Raw genomic sequence first — 18814 nt, forward strand, 5'->3', positions numbered from 1 at the left:
ATAAGGGCAACTAACACCTAAATTGTATGACAAACTAGACTTCAGCTTTTCCATCGTCAACTTTCCTGATTTATATAGTAACATTCACAATCAACTGCATATGGTGTTTATGGCTTCCAACTTATTCGATACTCAAGAGCATGCTCTGAGTACGATCAAGTATTAAACCTAGGCAGGCTATTGACAGACAAGTTTATGTTACAGGGATTTCAACAAACTCGTTTAAAGTCAGCATTTCGTTGATTCTATGGTCGTTATAATGTTTTTGTTAGCAAATACAACCTATTATTTGGTCGTATTTTGACTGATATTTTTCACATCAATTGTTGGGCCATTGTAACTAATCTAAATTTAACCTCGTATTATTCCGTCTATTGGATCAATTCATCTCCTCCTAGGCACCTGACCTCTGGTGTTTCAAGGTTTCCATGTTTTGCCTTTTTAAAGACTATTTTTGTTTACTGGATTTATGAGATTGATCGGTGTCGGTGTTTTTTTTTTATCTTCACATTGTACATACACGGTTCAAGGCGGATGTGACCGGTCGACAAGTGATGCTTATTCCTCCTGATCCCACCTCTGGAATTTCCAGGGGTCCGTATTTTATGTCCTGATCACAGATTTGTATTGTTTTTAGGGTTTTCGAGATCGATCACTGTTTGTTATTTTCACCTATTTCATCATCAATATCGATAAGACACGGATATTAAAATGACAAAAAAGTCTTTATTTTAAATTTTAATGAGAGTGAATGTGTGGTTTGAATAAGCAATATTATTCTAATTGCTTCCAGAAGTGTCTTTAAAATGTATGTTCCCCTTTTGGACCTAGGTGCTAAATTTTTATTGATGTCATCGCTATGTTCAAAAGGTTTCCAATAAATTATTTATCAAGTTTGATTATATTGAATTAATGATTCATTAACTTGTTTTGCACAAAGACATGTTCTCTTTATCACAATCTGTAACAAACTTTGTTAAAGTGTAAAATTACACGAATATAAATTGCATAATTTACTATCTTTAATCAGCTTTCACATCTCCAGATATTCCCAGTTTGATGTTCAAATTACAATATTTTTTTAAAATGCAAATTAGATATAATGAGTCTGCCAATTATTAAAAAGATTAATTCATGTTCATTCATTTACCATTGAACACGGATGAAAAGCTTTGGTAATCCTATCTTCCTATTGAAATATACATCAATATTATTATTAATTGATGCATGTCATAATATCGACATTGCTTTTTAAAACATGACAATGCTTTTGAATGTATTCCACTGCGTTCATTAAAAACCCCATTCGCTGTAGTGGACAAAATGGTAGAACTTTTTTTGTGAGTAAGTACATGTTTTGCTAATCCTATTCACTTTTATATCATTATATCTCAATAATTTTCAGTAAAATACTGTAATCGAATTGAAGGAGGAAATTCACTTTTGCCAAGCTCATAAATTATTTTGTTTGTTACTTTTTACTCGGAACGAATCATGTTAATTGCAATCTTAACATTCTTAACATTAATCAAACATTAACAAAATTTTTATTACTTTGACATTGACTTAAAAATATTAACGTGAAGGAGCTTCTAGACACTGCTCACTAATTTCAGAGTATTTCTGTGTAGTTAGATTGATTCACCATTTGATTAAATAAAGAATAAATTGCAATCTGCACTGTAAGTAATTAAAGTATTTTAAACATTACTTTAGACCAAAAAAGAGAAAATTGGAAACATTGTTTGTATGTTTTTCCCCAAGTTAGTAAGCCAACATGATTTTTCTTCATCAGTATTTAATGGTCTTTCAAGATTTTTCCTGGGTAAATTGCAATCTGCACTGTAATTAATCTAAGTATTGTGGACATTATTTTAGACCAAATAGGAGTAAATGGAAACATTTTTTGTATGAATTTTCTCATTTGAGTAAGCAAACATGATTTTTCTTTATCAGTACTTCGTTGTCTTTCAAGGCTTTTTTCCTGGGTAAAAAACGCACGCAGCCTATGTTAAAAATGAACTATATAATTTTAATTTGTATTCCATTACAGTAGGTTGTATAATTTTCTCAAAGTCCAGAAACCTTTTTCATAAGTATATGGAGGGTCCTAAAAAGAAATAGATTAAATTTGAAAATAAACATTGATTTCTAGAGATTTTATACGATTTACTTCATTTATTGAGCCATCGATTCTGAATCAACAAAAATGGTCAACAATGAAGGATTTCTACCTTTTGCCATTTTAATGATTGGACATATTCAAGGACAAAGTGGTAACTATAACCTGATATATATATATATATATATATATATATATATATATATATATATATATATATATATATATATATATATATATATATATATTGTGTGTGTGTGTGAGTGAATGTTCACTTATGTAACAATTGATATAAGACATATCAATCAAAGTACGACTCAAGAATAAGCGATTTCATAAACATTTATTGAAACTGTCTTTTCTATTAAAAATCTAATTGAATCATCATCATATGTATTAACTTAATGAAGCTATTGCTAATTAATCAAATATGATGAAAATAAGATTAAATAGCTATTTTTGATTGATGAATGTTCTGATATGTGACTTTTATGTCCATTATGTTCTGTGTATGATTTTAAGCCCCTTACTCACGGTGACTATGGAATACTACATGTACAGTGTCCATACACACACAGTGACGTACTCCCTATCTGAAGAAAAATTCATACACGTACTTATTCGTCATCACTAACATTGAATTTTGATGCATGACAGAAGAAATGAAGTTTCGTGTCATATTTGGAGTACTTTTAAGACAATTATTCAGTTTAATATTTTATTTTTTGCAAGATAATTGCTTATAGTATGACTTTGATGAGTGATCCTAAAAGCAAATTTTTGTTCCATAGATTTATATGCTCAAATGGTGCTTTGAAGATTAAGGGTTAGGACGTTGTAATTTACGCGTCCGTTTGCTATAATTACTTAGGTATTGATTCTCATAAATTTTAAAGTATTTGGAGATCTTGAAATCACTATTTATTTCCCCTAATGCATCTTCATTCAAACGTTTGACTTCATAACACTTCACCCTACCATTCCTGACAATCAATTAAAGACAACATAGACTACTGCTTCTTCGATAAAATTGGAACTCACAGATCGCTTATCTTGTGGTAAGTCATCTATAAAGTAACACTTCATCATTCTACATAATTACTCTGAAGTTGATATTAAAACGATGCTGGAGTTCCTCCTTGACAGGAAACCGGGTCTTCCAACAATCTGTTAGAATTACAATAGGCATAAATTATGTTTCTTTATTAATCGACCTATATATTTTGCATTTTTATGAAGCAGAATTTATTGAAGGAGGTTGGATCTTGCTATCAAAAGTCTTGAGAATTTTTTGTCAAGTATATTTTTAGCATCTACACACATAGCTTAATTAAAAATCAAAACAAAAAATGGGGGTCAACACGCTTCTTATGGCGCTGTGGTACATTTAATGTGACCTTTTTGGACTGAAATTGTGTCTTAACATAATTCACTACTTCGAAGTTTATCCTCCAATATTTTTATCCGAATAAACCATGGGACAAATTTACTCTTAATCTATCTTGAAAAGACACATTAAAAATTGTGACGAAGAAAAGTTTCAATTTCTTTGCATAATCAATCATTTGACCTTTCTGAGCTCAAATTTGACATTTTTCTGTCATAAATAATTTAACAAGCAAGAAAACAATTTTAAAGCCTTAAACTTTTACTGAATTTAAGCAGAATGATCGAAGTTATCTTATATATTCAGAAAAGAAAATCAAAAGTGGGGGTCTATGACGTATATTTTCAAAATAGTACTGAAAAGTGTTAATTTCCAGTTTAAATTGATCCTATTTTCCCCTAGACTTTCAGTATATATTTGCTATATTTGTTATAAAATGATGATAGAATTCGTAAAGGTTGATTTAATAAATACATGTATTTCAGGACCAGCAAAAAACATTTCACTACACAAATGTGTGCTGGCTGCATGGAAAAATAGCAATCAAAACTACTTAACAGTACTGAAATACCTCGAAAGAGAATTCAAAAATTGATCATTTTCTTCTAAGAAAAAACCTTCCGCCACAAAATCTAGTTCCTCACTTAATGTTTTTTACATGCAATTTAATAGTTGGTGTTTTAATTGAATATAGTATTGTAGAATCCAAATTAAATGTAAGAACTAAGATATGATGTAGAATTTTAGAAATAAAGGTACAAAATATCTGCTTAAAAGCTCAGGATCGAACCTCCTTATAACTTCTATACGGTTAGAAGAAACTCTTGCTGTTGCCTTAAATTTGACATTTAGATGAATCGAAGACATTTAATCAATTAACAGTATTTATTTTTATTCATATGTTGACGAGATATATACACAAAACTCGAAATATAAATTTAGGGAGTCTACGATACCTTTTTCATATTTGGATGTTTCTGAATGTAGACTTTATTGATAAACTAACAATTAAACTATATGACAAAAGAGGAGAAGTCAGATTTTCCGTTGTCAACTTCCCACATACTCAGTATTTGTACCAACATTCCATTATCACGTGCATATAATGTCCATGCTTCCAAAATGATTCGGTACGCAAGAGCATGTTTTTGAGTTCTATCACTTTTAAACTTGGCAGACTACTGCCAAAGAGGTTGCTGCTACAGAGATTCAACAGTCTCATTGAAAGGGAACATCTCGCGAATGCTATGGTCGTTATAATGACCTTGTTTGCAAATAAAGTTTATCTTTGGGTCGAATCATGTTTTCATACATATTTTAACTGTATTTTCTCCTTTTTCCTTATCAAAGTTTATGGCACACAGCGGATGTGGCCGGTGAACATGGGATACCTCTCATCTTAGGCACTGTATCTCTAAATCTCCGTGTTTTGCCCCGTTCTCGATATTTATTCTTTATATAATCTAAGAGATCGATCACTGTTTTCTCCATACTCGTATATTTCATCATTTTGTAGATTCTAGGGTCGTTATGATAACGTTTTTAACAAATACAACGTAAAACATATCATATGGTCGTACTTTGGCTGACGTGTTTATGTCCCGTCTACCGGATCAATACATAGCACTCACGCCGGGTGTGACCGGTCAACAGGAGATACTCCCACCTCTGGAATTGCCTAGGGTCCTTGTTTTATGCCTTGTTCCCAGATTTATATATATATATATATATATATTATTCATCATTTTCAAAGTTTATTTTATTTTAAAATTATTTTCTTTTGTTTTTTTTCTGCATATCTAATATTTTTCAATGGCCAAGGTGGTATAAAGATTTCTTAAAAAGACTCACCTTAAAGTCTAATAGTAATGTGTGAGATGACATTCCTGAAGCTAGCTTCCAATATTCCTCGATTGAAAGGCATTTTTCTGTAATTTTATTGGAATATTAATCATATGTCAGTTTTGAATATTTTTAATATTCCAAACAACCAAAATGAATTTGAATTACCATATTTATATTGGATTCCGAAACTTCATAAAAATCCTTACAAAGAAAGATACATAGCGGGTTCCAGTAAATGTTCAACCAAGCCTCTATCTTTACTCCTCACTAAGATATTAACAGTGGTGAAGGAGAAACTTCAAGAGTACTGTGCAACAATATATTCGAGAAGTGGTGTAAATCAGATGTGGATACTTAAAAATTCCAAGGAACTTTTGGAAAATTTGAAATCACAAGATTTTACCAAAATCAACAGCTTAAAAAGTTACGACTTTTCAACTTTGTACACAACCATTCCCTACGATAAATTAAAGTCCAGGCTTTTTGATATCATTGACAGCTGCTTTTTCAATAAAAATGGAACTCGTAAATATACTTACCTTGTCATTGGTCATTTGCAAAATTATTTTGTTAAAAAACATTCTGATTGTTCACACAAGTACTCTGAAGTTGACATTAAAAAGATGCTTGAGTTTCTGATTGACAATATCTATGTGATTTTTGGAGACCAGGTCTTCCAACAATCTATTGGAATTCCCATGGGTACCAATTGCGCCCCGTTATTAGCAGACCTTTTTTTGTATTCATATAAAGCAGAATTTGTCCAAAATCTTGTACGTGAAAAGAAGAAAACACTTGCTGTGGCCTTCAACTCGACATTTAGACATATCGACGACGTATTGTCAATTAACAATGGCTATTTCCATTCTTATGTCGATACGATATATCCTTGTGAACTTGAGATAAAAGATACCACAGAGTCTGACACATCTGTTTCATATTTGGATATTTTACTTGAAAAAGACGTTAATGGTAATCTAACAACCAAGCTTTATGATAAACGTGATGACTTTAACTTTTCAATCGTCAACTTCCCTTACTTATGCAGCAATATACCTTCATCACCTGCATACGGGGTATATATCTCTCAGTTGATTCGAGCATGCTCTACGTATGTACAATTTCTAAAACGAGGTAAATTATTGACAAATAAGTTGATGAAACAAAAATATCAGCTGTTTCGTTTAAATTCATCATTTCATAAGTTCTATGGTCGATACAATGACCTTGTCAGCAAATACAATTTATCATTGAGTCAAATGCTGACGGACGTTTTTCATACTAATTGTTAGGCCATTATTTACACACTGAATTGTCGACGGATTTTTCTGTTATTTCCCGATCATGACAAGGAGCACACGGCGGGTGTGACCGGTCGGCAGGGGATGCTCACTCCTCCATGGCACCTGATCCCACCTCTGATGTTTGGAGGTCCGTGTTTGCTCTGCTCCTATTTTGTATTGATTAATGGACTTTTGAGCTTGAATACTGTTCGTTATCTCCATATATTTCATCCTATTTGGTTGTGTAAACCTAACTTCAAAATTAACATTTCGTAAAATATATCATGCATATGTTATATTCGAATAAGCTAGTAAATAGTTATATATGATTTTGGTTGTCACAGACGTCTGTACTGTGGGACAGATTAAGGGGCGATGTGATTGTAACAAGTATGAAATCTGTCACGGTGGAGTATGGCAGGAGCAAACCGTCCCAAACAATGAGAAGTTTGTCACCATTTGCAGCTACTGTACAGAAGACGATACTAAAAACGGATGTTCAAGTATTTTCAATATTATTTTCATAGCTTAAGAAGCATTCTGCTTCATTGGAACAGCTTCATTATATATTGTTACAATACACTAGTATTTCATATGCAGGCAAATTCAACTGGTGAATTTCAAAGTTTAATAGAAACATTCCCTAGGTTTGTGATTTAAGATGTATCCTCTCTTAGACTGGTAAGTAAAAACAAGAGGCCCATGGGCCACATCGCTCACCTGAGTAACTTTGGCCATGCTGTTCATTACCAGACTTCCCGCCTTGTAATAACTATTGTGGCCCCGCCCTACCCCCAGGGGCCATGATTTGAACAATTTAGAATCTACACTACCCCAGGATGCTTCCACATAAGTTTCAGTTTTTCTGGCCCAGTGGTTCTTGAGAAGAAGATTTTTCAAGATTTTTCTTATATATTTCAATGTAAAACTTGGATTCCCTATTGTGGCCTCGCCCCACCCCCGGGGATCATGAATTGAACAATTTAGAATCCACACTACCTCAGGATGCTTCCACATAAGTTTCAGCTTTTTTGGCCCAGTGGTTCTTGAGAAGAAGATTTTTAAAGATTTTTCCAATATATTTCAATGTAAAACTTGTATTCCCTATTGTGGCCCCGCCCTACCCCCGGGGGTCATGATTTGAACAATTTAGAATCTACACTACACCAGGATGCTTCCACATAAGTGTCAGCTTGTCTGGCTCAGTGGTTCTTGAGAAGAAGATTTTTATATATTTCAATGTAAAACCTGGATTCCCTACTGTGGCCCCGCCCTACCCCCAGGGGTCATGATTTGAACAATTTAGAATCTACATTACCCCAGGATGCTTCCACATAAGTTTCATCTTTTCTGGCCTAGTGGTTCTTGAGAAGAAGATTTTTGAAGATTTTTCCTATATATTTCAATGTAAAACCTGTATTTCCTATTGTGGCCCCGCCCTTCCCCCGGGGGTCATGATTCGAACAATTTAGAATCTACACTACCCCAGGATGCTTCCATATAGGTTTCAGCTTTTCTGGCCTAGTGGTTCTTGAGAAGAAGATTTTTGAAGTTTTTTCCTATATATTTCAATGTAAAACCTGTATTTCCTATTGTGGCCCCGCCCTTCCCCCGGGGTCATGATTTGAACAATTTAGAATCTACACTACCCCAGGATGCTTCCATATAAGTTTCAGCTTTTCTGGCTCAGTGGTTCTTGAGAAGAAGATTTTTGAAGATTTTTCCTATATATTTCAATGTAAAACTTGGATTCCCTATTGTGGCCCCGCCCTTCCCCTGGGGGTCATGATTTTAACAATTTAGAATCTACACTATCCCAGGATGCTTCCATATAAGTTTCAGCTTTTTCTGCCCAGTGGTTCTTGAGAAGAAGATTTTTCAAGATTTTTCCTATATATTTCAATGTAAAACTTGGATTCCCTATTGTGGCCCCGCCCTACCCCCGGGGGTCATGATTTGAACAATTTAGAATCTACACTATCCCAGGATGCTTCCATATAAGTTTCAGCTTTTCTGGTCCAGTGGTTCTTGAGAAGAAGATTTTTTTATAACCCCACCCTATTTTTGTCTTTTCTTGATTATCTCCCCTTGTAAGGGGACTTGGCCCTTTATTTTAACAATTTAAACTCCCCTTCCCCCAAGGATACTTTGTACCAAGTTTGGTTAAAATTGGCCCAGTGGTTCTTGAGAAGAAGTTGAAAATGTGAAAAGTTTACAGACAGGCGGACGGACGACGGACAACGGGTGATCAGAAAAGCTCACTTGAGCTTTCAGCTCAGGTGAGCTAATAAAATATTTTTTAATTATTATTTTTAGATTCCCAGAGAGAGGTTACGTGTGAAAGTAGCGTGTTATCTGCTACCAGTATGTATATAGTACATCATATTCCATGGCTTATTTTACTCTCGAAAGAAATTGTATCTGAATGTTATATCAGTATGTACATCTGTTTGTCTGTGTGGCCGTTTGCTGTGAGTGCCGTAGAATATAAAAATCAAGGTCAAATATGCATTAAAAGTTATTTATATTTAGAAGGCAATTAACAATGCAAAGGCTATTTGACCTTTCAGATTTCAATGAAATTATTGAAAAACATTTACATGTAGACTGAAGATTTCATTCAATATCACAACATCAAAGTTTAAGTCAAAAGCAGAGATAAAGATGCCAATATATGGTGAACACAATATGAAAGGTCTTATTTGACCTCTGAGTCATGCTTATAACAAAGATGTTTGGTAAAAAGAAAAGCGTACTAGTAATTAATTCAGTAAGTAGATCATGGTCAAGGACTCACAGATCAGCATTATGGGCAGTATCTTTCGACCTTTATGTCTCCTAATTACTCCCGAGTTGCCATGAGACCAAAAAGTGTGGTGTTGTATAGCAAAACATACACAAACTATAAAATTGATGCATAAAATTTGTAACTTTTTTAGTTTTGTCTTATTTTTGATTCAGAACAGTCAATGTCTGACAATTTATGCACATGCATATAAATATTTAATCTTCTCTTAGTCTTTAAAAATACCAAATTTCATTCAAATTAAATAAAACTTTTCTTTCTTTAAATATTTCGGATTTTCAACAATTCGGCATGAGCATCACTGAAGAGACTTAATTTGTCGAAATACACATCTGGTGCATCAAAATTGGTATCGTGTAAGATTTACATGAGTAAGGATTTTATTTACTGTACCACTGCTAAATTGAGAATCAGTGCGTAAGCACCAATACGTGTATCCTTATCTAGTTTACAGTGGTTGTACCAAGTTTCACTCAAATCGGTCTAAAATTATACGAGGGGTGGCGTTCAGAACTGCTATAAGAGAGTTTACATGTATTTTATTAAATTTTTTTTTAGTAGATATCGCTCATTAAAACTGAAAATCAATCACAGGAATACACAAATCCGAATGTTTTTATAAAATTGTGAAAATCTTTATCAAATCATATGAATGGGGAAATAGCTTTTTTAAAGTGATTTTTACAGGTGAAATCTTACCTTTTGCGTTGTACATGTAACAGTGATAACAACTTGTACTCTTCTATTCAAAACTCGATGTATAGGGATACATGTACTTATATTGTATCCTTATCTAGTCTACAGACGCACCACATTTTATTCATATACATACATAAACTTTACTTTGTTATTTAGTCACATTTTTTTCTTACAGACAGGCTAATGCCCAATATTTGATTCCCTTGTCCTTCGTGTTTTAGAGATAAAAACTAAAAATATAGGCTTTAAAATACTGACAATAAAACGTTAACAAAAACTACATGTATATGTTTTTAAACACGTTCAAACACGTGTATGAAAACATTTTCAGACGGTATCCCTCTTGCCTCAAGTCTGTCAACAAATTCATTGGAGATCGAATCAACGGATTCCACCAAATCAACGCCTGTATCAACGGATTCCATCACATCAACGCCTGTATCAACGGATTCCACCATATCAACGCCTGTATCAACGGATTCCACCGCATCATTGCCTGTATCAACGGATTCCGGTAACAGTATAGACAATATCCTCCAACAAATTTTTGTTTCGTTGTTTGTTTGTTGTTTAACGTCCCTCTCGAGAATTTTTTACTCATATGGAGACGCTACCACTTCACGGTGGAGAGCTCCAATTTGACCTATATGCTCGGCACTTAGGGCCATTGAGCAGTGAGGGATCTTTTTCGTGCCAACACCTACTGCGACACGGGACCTCCGTTTATAGTCTCATCCGAAGGACCGGTCTCCACGTCCCACAGTGGGATTCGAACCCGCGACGTAAGGATCAACTCCTTACTCCGCGACTCTAGAGCAGACGCTCTACCACTGCGCCATGCGGCGACTCCAACAAAGTTATGAAGTTTTCAATGATGCTGTCTTACAGATTTGGAACTAAATATAAATTACACATTATTCTTTGGAAAATGCTACTGAATCACGTTCACCGAAAGGGTACACTTTAAACAAAATTTGGAATAGTGCACTCATTAATACAAGAATTTCCATTTTTTGTAGCTACCGAGACAGCAGAGGATCAAATGTGTCCTTGTGACTGCGAGTTTATGGACCAGATTGCATTCTGGGAAAATGCTGATACTCAACCTGAGATCGAAGAAGAAATTCTTCTTTCCAAAATAAACGAAATGAAAAAAGAGTTGCAGGTCAACACATCTGAATTAACGTCTACAAAAATGAAAAAGATCAGCGCCCCCGACAGTCGTACATCCGCCTCCGTCGCTGGTTATGTTGGTATGGTCTTCATCGTCGTCGTACTGGGATCCATTGTTATATTAGACTTACCAACCCTGATCATCCAGTTTAAAGGACTCTGGAGAAGAATAAGACATTTTTAAGCATTTGAATTTTGTATAGTGCTGTGTAGAAAAGTAGACGGACTCTGGATACAACGAAAGATTTCACCTAATGTTATTCCAAGTCAGTGGACTCAAAGTCTATATTGGAGGAGTTCAATGTCGAGTTAAAATAGTGTCTTGCCTTCCATCCAAACAGGAGGACTCCGTTAAAGAAGAAAAATAAACCAAATCAAATTATGTTACTCATTATATTTTATAATTCTTCAATTTATTCCATTTTAACATGGAGGTGTTGGTTAATGGAGAAGATGCCTCGTTTTTAACTTGAAGAACAGCAATTATTTTTTCTTTAAATTATTGATTATCAAAATAAATATTTGTTTTAAATAGTTGCAAGCAGAGCTTTGTAAAGCTTTTATTTTGAATGGATCATTAGAAACATTCCAAATTTTTAGCTCACCTGAGCAGAAGACTCAAGTGAGCTTTTCTGATCGAAATTTGTCCGTTGTCTGTCATCGTTGTCGTCGTTATCGTAAACTTTTCACATATTCATCTTCTCAAGAATCACTGGGTCGATTTCAATTTAACTTGCCACAAAGTATCCTTGGGTAAAAGAGATTCAGGTTTGTTCAAATGAAGGGCCACGCCTTCTTCCATGGGGAGATAATTACGAATTCGTGAAAAAAGTAATGGCAACATTTAAAATTCTTCTCAAGATCCACTGTGCTAGAAAATAATAAACTTATATGGAATCATCGTGAGGTACTGTTGATTCTTCTGTTGATTCTACTGTTGAACAAACTTGATTCTACACTACCTGAAGATGCTTCCATATAAATATGACTAACCATGACTTTGTTATTCTTGATAAGAAGAATTTTAAAGATTTTTCCTACATAGTTCTATGTAACACTTTGATCGCCCATAGTAGTGGCCTTACCCTACCCTACCCCAGGGTCATGATTGAACAAACTTGATTCTACACTACCAAAGGATGCTTCCATACAAATATAATTAATCATGACTTTGCTGTTTTTGAAAAGAAGAAATTTAAAGATTTTTCCTATGAATTCCTGTGTAAAACTTTGATTGCTCTTAGTGGCCTTACCCTACCCCTGGGGCCATGATTTGAACAAACTTGAATCTACACTACCAAAGGATGCTTCCATACAAATATAATTAATCATGACTTTGCTGTTTTTGAAAAGAAGAAATTTAAAGATTTTTCCTTTGAATTCCTGTGTAAAACTTTGATTGCCTTAAGTGGCCTTACCCTACCCCCGGGGCCATGATTTGAACAAACTTGAATCTACATTTCCTGAGTATGCTTCCTTACAAATATGATTAATCATTACTCTGCTATTCTTGAGAAGAATTTTAAAGATTTTCCTATGCATTTCACATGGAAAACTTTGTTTGCCCATTGTGGTCCCATCCTATCACCAAGGGTCATGATTTGAATAAACTTGAATCTACATTACTTGAGGATGCTTCCATACAAATATGATTAATCATGACTTGTAAACTGGTAATGGCGTAAAACATAAACAATCGACTTTAAAAACGTATTGGCAAAAAGTAAAAGCGTAATAGGAAAATGTAAATTAAGTTATGAAATATAGAAGAGTGTAGCTTTCATTTGGTATATTTTTGAAAGTTATAATACTATGTAAAACTGTAATTGCCCATTGTGGCCAACTCGTACCCCAGGGGTCTTGATATGAACAAACTTGAATCTACACTATCTGATGGAGCTTCCATACAAATATCATTAATCATGACTATGATGTTCTTGAAAAGAAGAATTTTAAAAATGTTCTAATGTATTTCTATTAAGTACCAGTCCACATAAAAATCAGACAAAGGGTGATGTATGAGGGTTCTCAGAATTTGATGATTTTCCACTCTTAGATTTGTTTTGAACTATGAACAATGTACGTAAAATGAAAACTGTTTTGAGTCATGGTTACCATGGAAACCCGGCAAAAGAATTTTCCTTAGCAACCAGCAAATATTTTACGTGTTGGTAGACAAAATATCGCCTATCTTTAAGGCTTAAAATAAAATGTAAATACCATGAGAATTATTCTCACTTACTGGTGTAATAAAGATACATATTTTAAGTGTTTTGACAATGCAATAAAAAAAAATTTAGGTCTTAAGTTAGTCCTGTGCTAGACATTGGAAGTTACACATGTTTTGCAATTTTTGCTGATTCAGCATTTTTCGTGATTTTGGCAATATTCAAGGCCAAATTTAAAAAGAGGCCAGATTAATACAGTTGTTGCATGTATTTCACATAAAAGCAGAGGAATTTCTTTTTTAGAATTTGAAGTCAAATCCATGGGCCTTCTTGAAAATCGAAATCTGTTGCCTAGCAACAAATATGGGCATTTTGATACATAAAATGAGAAACAATGTAAAAAGTTTACGGAAAAAGCAAATGAATTGTTATCTATGAATAACGATTAACAAATTTTAAAATAGTAGAATTAAATTTGGACTTCCTAGCAAATTCCTAGCAAATTATTGAATATTGTGTAATTATATATTATTAGCAACAACAAGTCCTCCATAGCAACGAGGCAAAGAAAGTTAATCTTGATGTGTACTCATGTAATCTTATTAGACTTATTCAAAATAAGTCTAAAAAATGTGGTTGAGCAAAATTGACAATAAAATGTTGGTTTTATTAAAGTTTTTTGGTACTTAATCAACCCATGGCAACAATTCCCAGTACATGGCAACCATTGTACCCTATGCCTCCTGTAAAACAGATTTAACTTTGGGATCATATTGTTTGTCATGGAAACAAAGGAACTTTGTTATTCTTGATAAGAAGAATTTTAAATATTTTTTCTACATAGTTCTATGTAAAACTTTGATCGCCCATTGTGGCCCCGACCTGCCCCCGGGGGTCATGATTTGAACAAACTTGAACCAACACTACACAAGAAAGCTTTCAAATAAGCTTAATTTGTTTCTGTCCCAGTCGTTCTTGAGAAGAAGATTTTTAAATTACCCATCCCAATTTTAACTACTTCAATGATCTCCCCTTTGAAGAGGGTGGGGCACTTAATTCATTTGAACAAACTTGAATGCCCTTTATCCAAGGATACTCTGTGCCAAGTTTGGTTGAAATTGGCCCAGTGGTTCTGGAGAAGAAGATGAAAATGGGAAACGTTTACGATGACAATGACGACAGACAATAGACAAATTTCAGAAAATGTTCAGAAAAGCCCACTTGGGTAATTGACTCAGGTGAGCTAAAAGAACTCTTGAGGAAAGGACAGAAAGTCTGCGAAAAGTGCTTGTTAAGATGTTTGATATCGTGAAATCTTTGATGAAAAAGAATATCGCAATGCAGGGTTGATCATTAATTTCGAGTCATTCTATGCAGCATTAAATAACTGGAAGAATGTAGCAACTAAACCTATTTTATGACTCACACAAATAGAAATGAGATTATAAATATATAAAATAATTATACGAGGGTTGTCCAAAATTCCGTAAACAAGGGTAGTTTTGTTGGAACCCGGTGTCATAAATATACTTAAGAATGCATGCAATCTATTACAAATCATTGGGGAAAAAAAACGAAAACAAACTACCAAAGTTAAAGCTTTCAATTAACAAATTGAAAACATATGGCAAGATGACCATGGGCCACAGCGCTTACCTGAGTCACTCTACAACTGGAAATCCTAGCTTATACTCACAGTTCACTTTCTAACGGTGAAATTCTTCAAAATCAAATTTCAGTCTTTAATACTTCCAACATTCGAGTCAACAAAGGTAAGTTCGATCTACCCTACCTATAGAGGATTCCTACACATCATAAAAAAATGGCTATGGCCATCAGTTCGACAGTTAGACATATCGACGACGTTGATTCGATGTATCCCAGTTAACTCGAAATAAAAGACAACAAAGTGCTTGACACATCTGTTTCATATTTTGATATTTTACTAGAAAAAGACTTAGGTGGCACATTACCAACAAGCTTTATGATAAATGAAATGACTTTTACTTTTCTATCGTCCACTTCCCTTATTTCATTAGCAATATTTCATGATTACCTACATACGTACATATGTCTCCAAGTTGATTCCACACGCAGGAGCACGTTCTACGTATGAACAATTCCTAAAATAAGGCAGTCGCCGGCGTGGCGCAGTGGTAGAGCGTCTGCTCTAGAGTCGCGGAGTAAGGAGCTGATCCTTACATCGCGAGTTCGAATCAACTGCGGGACGTGGAGACCAGTCCTTCGGATGAAACCGTATAAACCGAGGCCCCGTGTCGCAGTAAGTGTTGGCACGAAAAAAAAAACCCTCACTGCTCAATGGCCCTAAGTGCCGAGTATAGGTATAAATTTGCAGCCCTCTACCGGCAAGTGGTGGCGTCTCCATATGAATGAAAAATTGTCGAGAGGGACGTTAAACAACATAGAAATATACGAATAAAATTAGGCAAGCTATTGACGAATAAGTTGATGATACAATGATATCAACAGTATCGTTTTAAGTCAATATTTCGCAAATTCTATGGTCGATACAATGACCTTGTTAGCAAATATAATATATCAATGAATGTCAGTCATTGACTGTCCTTTTTCATACAAATTGTTAGGCCATTATTTTCACACTGAATTGTCAATGGGGTCTCGATTTTTAAAGTCTCATCCAAAGGACCCGCAACTTTCACTTCAAAGTGCCAAACGCTTGGCGAAGGAACAGTTGCTACCTATTTTTATCAACTTAGGTCAGTCGCAGCTGAAGCTCGAACCCACGACCTTCCGATCACGGAGAGAGCGCTCTACCGCTTGAGCTACGTGACAAAAGTAGAAGTGGCAATCCAGCTTATACCCATAGCTCCCTTTCTAAGGAGGAAATTCTTCAAAATCATACGTCAATTTTGAATATTTTTAATATTCCCAAAATGAATTTGAATTACCATATTTATGAAGTATTCCAAAACTTCATAAAAATCCTTACAAACAAAGATACATAGCGGGTTCCAGAAAATTAAATGCTCTACCAAGCCTCTTTCTTTACTCCTCACTAAAATATTAACAGCAGTGAAGGAGAAACTTCAGGAGTACTGTGCAACAATATATTCTAGAAGTGTTGTAAATTAGATGTGGATACTTAAAAATTCCAAGGAACTTTTGGAAAATTTGAAATCACAAAATTTTACCAAAATTAATAATAAAAACTTGAGACTTTTCAACTCTGTATACAGCCATTTCCCGCGATAAATTTAAGTCCAGGCTTTTTGACATCATTGAAGCTGCTTTTTCAATAAAAATGGAACTCGTAAATTACTTACCTCGTCATTGGTCATTTGCAAAATTATTTTGTTAAAAAACATTCTGATTGTACACACAAGTACTCTTAAGTTGATATTAAAAAGATGCTTGAGTTTCTGATTGACAATATCTATGTGGTTTTTGAAGACCACGGCTTCCAACAATCTGTTGCGCCCCGTTGTTAGCAGACCAATTTTTGTTTTTATATGAAGCAGAATTTATTCAAAATTTTATACATGAGAAAAAGAAATCTCTTGCTGTTGCCTTCAACTCGACATTTAGATATATCGACGACGTATTATCGATTAACAATAGTTTTTTTCCATTCATATGTCGACACACTATATCCCAGTGAGCTTGAAATAAAAGATACCACAGAGTCTGTTACATCTGTTTCATATTTGGATATTTTACTTAAAGAGACGTTAAAGGTAATCTAACAACAAAGCTTAATGATAAACGTAATGACTTTTCAATCGTCAACTTCCCTTACTTACGCAGCAATATACTCTTATCACCTGCATATGGGGTGTGTATCTCTCATTTGATTCGATACGCAAGAGCATGCTCTAAGTATGAACAATTTCAAAAACGAGGTAAGTTATTGACAAACAAGTTGATGAAACAAGAATATCAACAGTTTCTTTTAAAGTCATCATTTCGTAAGTTCTATGGTCGATACAATTGACCTTGTCAGCAAATATAATCTATCATTAAGTCATATGCTGACTGACGTTTTTCGTACTAATTGTTAGGTCATTCTTTACACATTGAATTGTAGAAGGATTTTTCCGTTAACTTCCGATCATGACAAGGAGCAAACGCGTACGGCTGGTGTGACCGGTCGGCAGGGGATGCTCTGTGGCAACGCACTTTGAAAAAATTACGCACTTTGAAAAAATTGTTCAAAGTGCGTTAAAATTGGGACAAAATCAACGCACTTTGAATTTTTTTTTCAAAGTGCGTTAAATTTTGGACAAAATCAACGCACTTTGAACATTTTTTTCAAAATGCGTTAAGAGTGTACATCAACATTTTTTACCATGGAGACACTTAACGCACTTTGAAAAAATACGTATAAAACAAAAATTCTGGACTTAGATTTTAATAATAGACAGCATTAATTTGTTATGTTTCTTCCAAAGAACTGATGAATTGATCTACCCTCATCGAGAACGAGGAGAAGACAGGTAGAAAGTCCCTCAGCCTAACTCTCTATCTTTCCTACACAAATATATGTATTTTCATAACTGGTGTATATGATATTGATATTATTTCTCTCAATAAATTTGAGTTAACGTAAAATAGATGAAAATATTGAGATAAGCTTTCCTGAAAAAAAATTACGCACCCTATTATACTCGTATTAAAGAAGAGAGCCGCATAACCTTTATTCAAAATGTATCCACAATGATTCCTCAGAAAAAATGCACTTACATGGTAATTAAAACATGCTATTTGACATGTCTAGAGTTTTTATGATATCAAATTACAGATTTAGAATTAATCTGACTGCATAACTTTTTTGAGAAAAAGTTATTAGTGAACGAGGTTAAAAATTCAGTCGAGTGAGTAATGTGTCTAAGGTTTATTTTCTTACTTTCAAATAAATGAGTCAACCATTGTTTCATATATGTTCACAATAGAAAGATAGATGAATATGATAGAAAAATAGATGAGAGAGAGAGGGGGAGAGGGAATTTTAATGGTATGGAAAAATCATAATTGCGATGCTTTAAGTCACTTATCGACACCTACATCTACCGAATTTATTAGAGACTGGATAAAATTTAAAAAAGAAAAGAAAAAAAGAAACGAAACTGTGCTATTAAACAATCATTCCTCAGTTATTTCTAAGACCCATTTCCCTTTTATAACAGTTACGAGAACCTTTGGAAACAAGACAACTCCTAAAAATCTTTAAAACGTCCATATCTCAGATCCTGACGTCATCACCGAAAAAGTTATCCAACCAGGTTCAAATAATTATTTATCATACCTTAAATTGGCAAGAATATTGACCAAGTCGTGCACATTTTTTTTTAA

General features: G+C 34.1%; 1 protein-coding gene across 1 annotated transcript; it reads left to right on the forward strand.

Annotated features, from left to right (window-relative positions):
• The first annotated feature begins 2097 nt into the window (after nucleotides 1-2097).
• LOC133180209 (uncharacterized) lies at nucleotides 2098-11790 on the forward strand. The gene is made up of 5 exons (XM_061314776.1): nucleotides 2098-2276; nucleotides 6982-7140; nucleotides 8954-9001; nucleotides 10474-10656; nucleotides 11162-11790. The coding sequence occupies exons 1-5, from the start codon at nucleotides 2210-2212 to the stop codon at nucleotides 11497-11499; spliced, it is 795 nt and encodes a 264-aa protein (XP_061170760.1). The 5' UTR covers nucleotides 2098-2209; the 3' UTR covers nucleotides 11500-11790.
• Nucleotides 11791-18814: the final 7024 nt, after the last annotated feature.

The sequence above is a fragment of the Saccostrea echinata genome, unplaced genomic scaffold (assembly GCF_033153115.1).
Source record: "Saccostrea echinata isolate AGI-Se365-2 ecotype Australia unplaced genomic scaffold, CSIRO_AGI_Sech_v1 ptg000001l, whole genome shotgun sequence".
Lineage (NCBI taxonomy): Eukaryota > Metazoa > Mollusca > Bivalvia > Ostreida > Ostreidae > Saccostrea > Saccostrea echinata.